General features: G+C 38.6%; 1 protein-coding gene across 1 annotated transcript; it reads right to left on the reverse strand.

The window, feature by feature from the left end:
* Positions 1 to 11,053: 11,053 nt before the first annotated feature.
* Positions 11,054 to 11,971, reverse strand: OR9G1 (olfactory receptor family 9 subfamily G member 1). The gene is given in 1 exon segment (NM_001388606.1): positions 11,054 to 11,971. A coding segment is annotated over 1 exon segment (918 nt).
* Between the last annotated feature and the right edge of the window lie 335 nt (positions 11,972 to 12,306).

Consider the following 12,306-nt stretch of genomic DNA (forward strand, 5'->3'; position numbering starts at 1 on the left):
ACCCCCTGAGTCAAAGGCAGATGCTCAACTGCTGAGACATCCAAGCATCCCATGAAACTATTTATTGAGTGCCAGGTATCCTCTAGGCTTTGGGATACAGCAGTGAGGACAGAGGGCTGACCCCCATTCTATGGAGACTTTATTTAGAAGGTGTACTACATAATAAACAAATACATGTAGAAATATTTTCAGTTAATGTCAGAGATATTAAGAAAATGAAACTGGATGACTGTGTGAAAATGTACTAGGGGAAAGGCTAATTAAACTTAGACACTGAGAAAGACTCCTGGGGCTCAGTGCTTGAGCATCTTTCTTCAGCTCAGGTCGCAAGGGTTCTGGGACTGTGTCCTTCATCAGGCTTCCTGCGAGTATCCTGCTTCTCCCTCTGCCTGTGTCTCTGTCTCTCTCTCCCTGTGTCTCTCATGAATAAATAAACAAAATCTTAAAAAAAAAGTTGACAGGACTGTGTTCCTTTCTGGAGGCTCTAGGGAGGATTCATTTCCTTGCCTCTTCCAGCTTCTACAGGTTGCCCACATTCTTTGGTTCATGGTCCGTCTTCTCCATCTTCAAAGTCAGCATCATTGTATCTCTATGGCCACACCTTTTTTTGACTCTTAAGTCTTTTTTATCTCTTTTCACTTTTAAGGACTCTTGTCATTATATTCAGCCTAGGTGGTAATCCAAGACAATCCATTTTTTAAATTAATTAATTTATAATAAGCTGTAAGTGTTCATTTATCCCTAAGATGTGGATCATAAAAGGATTTTATTGCATGTTCTACTGACTGAGCCATCCAGGACAATCTATTTTAAAGTCAGGTAATTGGCAACTTTAACTTCCATTTCCTTTGTATTCTAACATATTCATGGATTTCAGGGGTTAGAACTTAGGCATTTTTGGTAAACATTATCCTACCTACCCAAACCATAAGTGTAAGGATTTATTTCAGGGTTCTCCATTCTATTCCACTGATCATTATGTCCATCTTTATGCTAATACCTCAATGTCTGAATTACTGTCCCTTGGAGTAAGGTTTGAAATTGCTTTTGGCTCTTCTCTTTAAAATAATTCTCTTCCTTTAGCCTCCCCATATTTTAGTAAGTCTTCCAAAGTTGCCCCTCTTTGTTCAACCTTGCAAAAGAACATTTAGGTTTTTGTCACATTTTGGGGTCTTCATTTCCTTGTGAAGGTTTTATCCCATGTAACATTTATGTTACATACATTTGTGTGCTTTTCTCCTGTCAATCTGTCTCCTGCCAATTTAATTCTCAAGCCAAGCTCCAAACCCTAAGGTAAAATTGTATGTCTCCAATACAGTTTCACTCCACAATCACCAAACAACCTCTCCCCTCACTTATTGTGAAGAAGCCTCTAGCACATATATCAAATTCTCAGGGAGAGAAATAAATTGAGAATCAGAGAAACTTCAGAGTGGAGACCAAAAAATTAATCCATCTGGTTATGTCAAGTAACAAAATATGTGATGTCATTGTAAATCTTTTGGGTCTAAAGCCTGGGACTTAATATTATTCTTCAGGTTATAGCTGGTCATATACAATCTTTAAAAAGACACTTATCCCAACTGGATATTGTTTAGTCCTCAATTTTATCACATTCAAAATTTCCACTTTATAACAAACATTTAAGATACTTCCTTTATCAAGCTGAAATGGTTTTATGGTGAATACAACCTACTTACAAACATGTTTATATATATATGTAAAACATCTAATTCTAATTGCAAAGATGATAAAAAAAAGAAAAGTAGCTCATAATGTAACTGTTCCATGGTAATAATTACAGGATGTATTCTAAAATAACATGAATTTTCATATGTAAATCCTGCAACATTTGGTCAAATGATTATACATATATGTAGAGTCATCACAAATGTATTAGTGATTCCAATATCAGGAGTGGCATTTCCATCGGTGATAGGATTTTTCCGACAAGGTGAATAATTCTTGATAAAGTTGCAAAAAAAATAAATGAGTCTCTTCCTTCCATTTTGAATTCCTACGTGAGTTGATTTATAGTAAAATCTTGCAAAATGTAGTGTTTATTTGTAAAGCAGAGTAGACTCCAAACTCACACAACTACAAAGATCTTTTTCAATGCACAAATGTCCATTAAGACACTGGCTGTGCAGGGTGGGGCATTTTTTCTTTGGATGAGAGTAGCCCCCAGGTGTAAAACCTTTTCATCCTTGTGTATTGCTTATGAAATGGGCCCTTGATCCATGTGGCAGGCAAAAATTCAAGGACACATTTAAAAATGTTCCTTGAAGGATGTTATCAGTCTGTGAATAAACTCCACTCCACAGCTTTGTATTTTACTTTGGACTTATGATAAGGTTCTTCTGGGAATTATGTGAAGAAATAGAAAAATACCTGAAGAATATCTTTGAGTGGAAACTTCTACTTTTCATGGGCCTACAGGGTCACTGGGGCCAAGGGGAGATAGGAGCCCACTAGGATGTAAATTCCACGAGAGCAGGAAGTTTTGTCTGTTTCATTCATTATTATATGCTTAGTGCCTAGAATAATATCTGGCATATAGTAGACACATGATAAATATTGAATGACTATATGAATGAAGCAATGAGCATCCCTATTTGGAAAAGAAACAAAGCAATAGAATCGATTTTCTGGGTGGCTTCTAATATTGTCATTTTACTCTTAAACAAATAGCACAATCCCGCTTGCATTTTCTGTCACTAGTAATCCATGCCTTGACTTTGCACACAGAAATAGGAAGAAGCCTATTAGAAATAGGAAGAAGCTCATCCAATAAAAAGGAATCTGCCTATGCAAAAGGCTTACCCAATATTTCTTAGCCTATATGGAGTCTGTGAAGATTCTTTTTTTCACGTCAACAACAGATTTTTCCATCCTCAGATGTCGTGATGCATTGGGAGCATGACTCTAAAATCAGAGCTGACTGCTCCTAACCAGAGATACCTAGGATATCATGGAAAAAGCATTTGACTTTCAGGAGATTAGCAAGGATTCAGGTTGGCCATCACTAGTCAACAGCGTAACGCCTTAATTTCTTCATGTGTCAGGCAGGGATAACGTATCTCTGTAGGCTTTTGTAAAGAAGATAACTCGAGTAAGGAGTGGGCATAGTGGCCTGGCACATTGTAAACACTCAGGTGCTTCTCACATTCTGTGCCTGTAAGAGTCATGTGGCCACGCTCCAGAATTTCTAGTTTAGCAGGCTGTGAATAGGGCCTAGGAACCTATTTTCAGTAAAGCAGCCCAAGGGCTTGTATACAGATTATCCATAGATCAAGTCTGACAAATGCTGAAAGAAGTATCATTCATATTCTTTTTTTTTTTCTTTTAAGTAGACTTCATCCCCAGTGTGAGGCCTAACATGGGGCTTGAACTCCCAGCTTTGAGATCAAGACCTGAGTGGAGATCCAGTTGGGTGTTTAACTGACTAAGCCACAAGGGCGCCCCTCAGTTATATTATTCTTATTCTTTATCACAGAAGTCTGCCTGCCATTACAATGTTGTAAAGCTTGGAGGAGTTAAAGAGGAGTTGCCTAAGGTTTTACCTTTAACGAGATGAGCTATGAACAGATCTACTTTGAATGCTATGCAGGCACAGAAACAAGTAGGGCATACATTTCCTTGGATAGAGTGGCTTAAATAATTGACTTCTGTTTGGTTAATCTGGCTGGAGTAGTCTGGCCCTGTTTGCTACCCGGGGACCATATGATATGATATGATACTCTCTTATAGTGTATCAAACTGAAAGGGATTTTAGCTTTTCACGATGTCTTTGGCCTTTAATAATCTCTGGTAATCTCAGCTACTTCATCCTGTTGCCCAGATGCTGTCTAGATTCTAAGGACACTGTTTTTGTTGTAAATGGTTCCTGTATTGCTTGTCTGTGTACCTAGTTGTTTTTTTCTCCCTTGTCTTTTTTTTTTTAATTTTTTTTAATTCATTTATGATAGTCAGAGAGAGAGAGAGAGAGAGAGGCAGAGACATAGGCCGAGGGAGAAGCAGGCTCCATGTACCGGGAGCCCGATGTGGGACTCGATCCCGGGTCTCCAGGATCGCGCCCTGGGCCAAAGGCAGGCGCCAAACCACTGTGCCACCCAGGGATCCCCTCCTTTGTCTTTTTCTGTGATATTAACTGCCTTTTTTGGAATCTAAGAGTAAGATGTGCTCTTTCTCCTTGTAAACTCGACAGTTTCAGAAATTGTCGTCGGAGGGTGGTGAAGATATTTCAAAAGAAGTCCTTTGTTTAGCACTTAAGATATCATAGTATATACATGACCTTCATCCTGGTTGTGAGGAACAAGTAAAAATTTCCATCTACCTCTAACATCTGGATCAGAAAACTTACCTAAAGTTCTCAGCAATGCCATCACCTCAACAGAATTCAAATCCGCTTCCATCACATATCTTTATAGTAGCTTCCGGATCCCCAGAGTGACAGATTCCTGCAACACCCTCGGGATTTCATAAGCTTAGGAAATGCCTAACCAGACAATTAAAGAAAATTGTGTGTATTGTTTAATAATGGAGAATTCTTTTTTTGAGACTATGATTCCCTGGTGATAATATAGTCATTCATAATTTGTATTCTCTTTTCCTTGACTTGTGTAGAAGCTAAGCTAAGCATTTATGTGCAAGTATATAAATATATATTCTTATATATCTCCGTATTAAAGTACTTCTGTTCAACAACACTGATACTTGTGTTAAATGTCGAATACCTTTCTTTTGTCCAAAATCCATTCTCCACCTTTTGAACCTCCTCTGTGCTCCATGATACTCAGCTGTATTAACTACATGAGTGGGCTCCATTGGCCTCTGTGTCCTTAATGGGTTTAGCCAGTATTTGTCATTGGTGGGGAAAGGATGGAGGTCTGAGTGGTTTTTTCCATTTTCCTTTCTTGCAAAGAAATGCCACAGCTGGCTCATCCAGGACCTAGATCATAGCTCCTACCAGCTTTTGACCCATTCAAAGCTCTCCTCCATTGCTCATGACCTCTATGACTTGATGCACCTTCAAAAATAGAGAAAGTTGGAGCTCTCAGAAGTTATTTGTTCTAGAGTTACTACATTATTCCTTAGGAGTTCTCTATACCACACACAATTCTTTTTGCAATAATCCTTTTAAACCCTCTTCAAATTAATCAGTTTAACTGGCTATCTGATCCTTACCAGATACCAATCCTAGAAGTATTGCCAGGAGATAATCCAAATGGGATTAGATCCTTCATATATTCGAAGGTTAAACATTTAAATCCGTCATGGTGGGAAATAGAACAATGGTAATGTATTGCATCCAGTAGCATCAAAATTACTTAAATTATCACCAGTGGCTTCATGGAATCAAGATCAGGTCGACAGCAAGGCATTATTTTTCTGTTGCACAGAGGCATGCCATAAATATCACGTGGTGATTTGGCTTCTGCAGCAGTTTAAAGCTGGACTTTTGGCTTATACCACCAGGCAGCTAGAGCACCATATGGCACTGAAAACTTTCAGAGACAGGATGGAAAGAGTTGCCCAGGAGATCACAGGTGGGTGGTAACCGAATATTTTGTTCAGGAATTTGTGGTAACGTCTCACGGATTAGGTGCTTCTTAAGGAGTGATGTCAATGGGAAACCAACCAAAGTGATATTTTTCTTATAAAGTAAAGAATTTCATTTTTACTTGGATAAAAAATAGCTCAGGATGTTCTAGTAAGGAATTACGACCTCTTATACAATTCTCTGACCTATTTCAATGGCCTTTTAACAGTTATAGGAAACATAAACTTATGGTGAGGTAGGATCCCTTTGAAGAGGGATCCTGAAACTTAGCCAAGATATACACTGTACATCTTCCTTGAAGCCTTCTTGGGAATGTCTGGCTGCCCTTAATGAGGGTAATCTCATTAGGAAAGCAGAAGTGCCCTGATCTTCTCTGGGTTATTAGTCATTGGTCCTGAACTGACTCTAATTTACAGAGATGGAAGACACTAGATGTATATACTCGTCAGTGAGGGTAATGGAAACAATGTAAAAGATAACTTTAGCCTGAGTGCATCTTTCAATGGGTCTAATGGGACAAGGTATTGAGCAGATCACTATATACCCAGACCCAGATATAATATAGTTATTGATATGTGGACATATACACAGAGTGAAATGGGATCCTCATATTAATTCCATTTCTGACCCTTGGAATGAGGGTTATTAGTTTCAAGGTTTATGATTCAAGTAGAAATTGAATTGCTCTGAAAAGACAGTAAAAAAGCAAACAAAACTCAACCTGAGGTAAGGGCAAAGGTTAGCATTTCCTTCAAAAACATGGAGGATACAAGAGTGGGGATTCCAATTCATCACCTTTAATCCTTTCTTTGGGGGCAAAAGAATTTCGGATCTGCAAGGTGGTGGTCATGAGAGAAACGTTTTTACAGATAGATTAAGGAAGGGTGTCAGGAATAATAACTTTTATCTTGAGAAATAAATGGAGTGGGTTAGTTTGTGTTGGAAGCCATATTGTATCCTCAAAGTCCATACTGTTCAACAGACATACACGGCATGAAGCAACTGTAGCTTTTGAGGAATAAACAATGTGTTTTAAGGTCACTTTGTGGGGGAGGCGGAGAGACAAGTATATTTCATTTTATTTGCAGAGTCATATACTTGGTTTAGAAGATATCCTAAACCGTTCGTGTTCATCGATATGTGCCGGATTCTTCCACACATGCATATACTGGGAGGTTGTCACTTATCAGGTCATTGAAATGACATGCTCTGTGAATGTCGGTCAGTCTCTTTCTCCACACACACAGCCTCCTTCTCCTCTTTCCCCTTTCATGCTCAACATGCCCTTATACAAATGGCTATTGCAGCTGGAATGGGCTCAACATAATGGTTTTCTTCACCAAGCCTAATTTCACTTCTTCCACTGTTAGGTATCCCAAATGCCAACAACAGAGGTCACAACTGTGCCCTGATATGCCATCATTTTCTGGGAGGATTGGTGAACCTATTGGCTAGCAGGGTTATTAGATTGCACAACTTCTTACTAATTCAAGATTACAGAGCTAATGACTTTCTTTCCACAATAATCACATTTTTAGGAGATTTATTTGGGTTACAGTACCCACTTTCCTACCAGTTGTTTTCCTGCTGGCACCTGCAGATGTAGACTTACATAATGCCTATTTTTGCGAACGTGGTATCCCATCAAACATTGTCTCTACTGAGAAATACATTAGATGGAAAAGAATAGTAACAACCCCCCACCCCCAATCCACAGAAATATTTGATTTTACTTTATGTCTTATCGTTCAGAACTGATTGGCCTGGACAAATCGTGGAAAGGTATATGAATGCTCAGTCATGGTTGTTGAGATATCCCCTAAGTATGCTGCATGCTCTAAAATGGTAGCCAATATATGGCTCCATCTTCTGTTTGAAGAAAGTACATGTCTATGAACTGAGGGGATAAGGCTGGCATGGTACCTGTGGTGACCAGGAATGTGAGCCTTTGAAAGCTCCAGTTACACCGAGTATAATTGGCACAGGTCTTAGCTGCTGAGCTTTGAAACACATTTCCACATTTGTATCAATGTCATGCTGCCCAGAGACTGCTGCTACCTAGTGACTGAACTCAGCAAGGATAGCAATGCAGAACTATCCCTCTTAGGCACTGGCTTGATGGCTAATTTTGGCTCAAGTACCTACCTTGCTGAGCTTACCATAAACTGGACAATGGTCTAGGATGCTTTTGCCCATCTTCCTTCCCTCTCTTCTTCACGTGTGCCTATACTTGCCTATGGTGTAGTTGCATTTGTTGTTCTTCTGGCTGCCTCTCTCTTTTCTCTTACACAGACACAACTATTTCCCCTAACAAAGTCCTTGCAATTTTAAGTCAACCTTAGTGTCTTCCTCTTGTAGAACTCTGACTACTGTGGCCTCTTTATTATTGCATAAAATGGCCCACTCGAATTTAATTTCCTTACCCATAACCATATAGTCAGTATATTTGGAGTCTGTATGTATAAGAGTATAATGTCCCTAATGTCCCAAAGGAAAACCCTCAGCACTCTGATTATTTGGAATTTGGGACTGTACTCTGGCCCTGTTCGACTCCTCATGCATTGATCTAAGAGGTGTCACTCCACTGAGTATGGTGATTGATCTCAATGACCTGGGAAAAATTAGTTAGTGGTACAGAATGAGATGAAGAAGAATTGTTTGGACCATTGGGATAGGGCATCATATTTCTTTTTTAAAAAAGGATCTTATTTATTTATTTGTGAGAGACAGAGAGAGAGAGAGAGAGAGAGAGAGAGGTAGAGACACAGGCAGAGTGAGAAGCAGACTCCATGCAGGGAGCCTGATGTAGGACTCCATCTTGGGAGTTGGGGATCACACCCTGAGTCGAAGGCAGGTGTTTAGCTGCTGAGCCAATCAGACATCTCAAGCACCATATTTCATAGTATGCTCTTGGCCTTCTCTTTGAGATGAAAAGTACTACAACTAAATAAAAACAAGGTGATCAAAGACACAGACCTTATAATAAGAAATTAAGGACAGCTTATCAGATAATTCTGATCCAACCAAGGTGTTGAGAAAGAATGAATGAACCAGAGTAATACAAGAAGCAAGGTAGAGAGTGGACTTTAAAAAAATGTTTAATTTGGTAAAACTCGTATATATAAATAATACAACTAAGAAACTACTTTTTTTTAAGCTTCAAATTTCACTTGTGATCTGAGTAGCAAAATTCCCTTAGGAATATACGGTGTAGTTAATTATAAGTTAATATGGAAGATTCTTTTGAATCCTTCACAACCATAACTGCAGGTGAAGCATTCCCAAGTGTGCTTAACAACCTTACTGCCAAACATATACTTAAACATATTCTAAAACTTTTTCTAAAACTTTAGTACGACATATTTAATTTCATTCGTGTTATATACTTACATATATTTACATCTTCAAAGAGTATTCATAGCTGTACTTTATCTTTTCAGTGGGGTTTTAGTAATGTTATGTAGGCTTGATTTTGGCCTTGAGATAACTTTTCCATACACAAAATAATATGACTCTACACTTGGGCCAATGAAAGTTACAATATTTGGTAGATTAATAATTATTTGGAGAATAGGACTTGAATACTTCTCTTAAAAGGATTAAAATAATAGTTCTTGATAAGTACTTTGAACATCTTTATTGTAGTAAAAGTCAGGATTTATAATATTGGGATGGTATTACACCAGTTTTACCTTTGTAGCTCCTTTTTCCCTGTGCAATGATTTTCTTGTTTCACCACCAACATTAAACAGATCTCTACACTGAGATCTGTTCACAGGACTTAAAAGTAATATAATTTATATGAATTTTAATATTATTGGTTGGGCCATAGAGAGCTTCAAGAAAATGGGAATCTGGGATGCTGGGTGGCTGGATGGTTGAGCATCTGTCTCGGCTCAGGGCATGATCCCGGTCCCAGGATGGAGTCCCACATCGGGCTCCTTGTGAGGAGCCTGCATCTCCCTCTGTCTATGTCTCTGCCTCTCTCTCTCTCTATGTGTCTCATGAATAAATAAATGAAGTCTTTAAAAATAAAAAAAAAGAAAGAAAATGAGAATCTGAATTAGCATGAATAGCTCTCCATTTTAGAGTTCTGTGTAATTCAAACATCTTGGAGTTACACTATTGCGCTCTGTCTCTACTGGGGTACTATGTGTTAAGACTCATACTGATTACACACCTTGGATTTACTTTACAGGTAATGTGTATTATTGCTGGTCTGATCAGGCTTTCCTGCTCTGTATGGAGCTCCTACAGTTTGGGGGACTACTTGCTTTACGTTCACTTTCTTGTGGTGTTTGTTAGTTTACTACTAATTTTACCACTAGAAACAAGAACATATTCATGTTGTATGAACACAAACAATATCTTCATTGCCCTACTTTTAAAAACCAAAATTAAATGTAACTTATCCTATTTTCACTTTGTTTTATCACCACCTGTTTGTATCACCTATACGAATTTTTCTCTGTTGAGTAATGGGTAGTCATAGACTTTTATTTCTCAAACTGTTTTAGCTCACTGTAGTTATTATTCTTTATCATCATAATTGTGCTTTGATGATCAGAATATCATCATTTGGATGTGGAAGACCTTGCAAGTTCACCCTTGTAAAATAAAAGAGGAACTCACAGTGATCACACAGTGATTTACAAAAGTCATATCTATAGAAACTTGACAGATTTTTCCTTAATTGAGGGACATATGGAAGAAATATAGATTGGAGAGATGATGCTTGGTGAGTTTAATCGTACCAGATTATTTCATGGGTACCTCTGGGTCTTCGTGCTAATGCTTCTGGGGGCAAAAGGTAGATAAAAACACTTAAGAAATCCTGGTGAGGCAATAGAAAGGGATAATTTCAACCAATTAACTTTCATAGGAAAATATTTAAAATGAACTCAGCATATTTGTTCTTATTTTCAAGAACCTAACAGGATAGAACTTATTCTGTGTATATCAATCAGTCATAAATATTCTTACACTAAAGATGTGAAGTGTTCTGCTATATTTTGAATGTAAAGGAGAATTTTAAGTTTTCATTCATTTTTAATCTAGAGTAGCATGAAATTCAATAAAAATTCTTAAATTTTGTATCTAAATTCTATCTCCTAAAATGCTCTAATTTTGTCTTCTCTTAAATTGTCATGGAACAAGGGTGCAAAGTCTTTAACTTGCATTGTCAGATTTCTTTTTTTTAAGGTTTTATTTTTTCATGAGACACACAGAGAGAGAGAGAGAGAGAGAGGCAGAGACACAGGCAAAGGGAGAAGCAGGCTCCAGGCAGGGAACCCAACATGGGACTTGATCCCAGGTCTCCAGGATCAGGCCCTGGGCTGAAGGTGGCGCTAAACAGCTGAGCCACCCAGGCTGCCCACATTGTCAGAATTCTTAATCATGATGGAACACAATGGCAGCTCTTCTTGAAATATAGTAAGTAACCTGATCAAAAATTGTCATTGCATCTCCTGAGAAGGAGAGAATCTTGATTTATTTAATGAGTTTATTCAGAGCCTCTTTCACATCCTTATTCCTCAGGCTATAGATCATGGGATTCAACATGGGGAACACCACAGTATAAAATGTAGAAACTATTTTGTCTGTGTCCAAAGAATAGCTAGATCGGGGACGAGAGTAGATGTAGAGAATGGAGCCATAGTACAAGGTGACAGAGACCAGGTGTGAGGAACACGTAGAGAAGGCTTTGAGGCGGCCCTGGGTGGAGCGGATCCTCAAGATGGTGGCAATAATAAACTGGTAGGAGGCTAGGATGAGCACTGTGGGGGTGATGACATTGGAGCACAGGATCAAATACAGCACAGTCTGGTAGCCATCTTTCCTGCCACAAGCCAACTTCACCAGGGGATACAAATCACAAAAAAAGTCATCAATGATATTGCCACTACAGAAGTTCAGGTCAAAAGTTCTTTTGGTGATGATAGAAGAGTTAATAAAACCACCAAGATATGAGGATGCTACCAAAAATGCACACAGCTTTATAGACATGGCCTGAGCATAGCGCAGTGGCTTTGAGATGGCCATATAGCGGTCATAAGCCATGGCAGCCAACAGGTAACACTCACTGTATGCCAGTCCAGCAGAGAAGAAGAACTGACATACACAGCCAGCAAAGGAGATGCTTTTATCTTCAGAGATGCAGGTCAAGAGAATCTTTGGGGTATAGACAGAGGAATACCAGAGATCCAGAAAAGATAGATTCCCAATGAAAAAATACATGGGTGTGTGCAGCCGGGAGTCATTACAGATCAACACTATGAGGGTGGCATTTGCTACCACAGTCAGAGAGTACACACCAAGGAATACCACAAACAGGACCAGCTGCATCACTGGGTCTGTCGTGAAGCCCACCAGGATGAACTCAGTCACTGTATTGTTGCTTCTTTCCATGGCTTTCCTAAGAGGAGAGAAAATGTGATTTCAGCTTGCCTCATTGTGCTGAATAAATAGATAGTATGCTAAATTAAAAATTATATATACTGTAGTTTTATTTTCATTTTTTGTTTCCTGATCATTTTCTTTCCTCTGGACTCTAACTCATGAAACCAAATCTCTTCTTAGCATCTCTTATAGGACATCTACAGGCATTTTAAAAAAACCTGATTTCCAACAATTCCTCCTTACCCTGCTTTTCTCTCAGTGGAGTAACTGGCAGTATTCTAGTTTAGGGGAAACCATTTACTATTCTTGACTCCTCTCTGACTTTTACATTTTAACTGACTGAT

Source organism: Canis lupus, chromosome 18 (assembly GCF_011100685.1).
Source record: "Canis lupus familiaris isolate Mischka breed German Shepherd chromosome 18, alternate assembly UU_Cfam_GSD_1.0, whole genome shotgun sequence".
NCBI classification, from domain to species: Eukaryota; Metazoa; Chordata; class Mammalia; order Carnivora; family Canidae; genus Canis; species Canis lupus.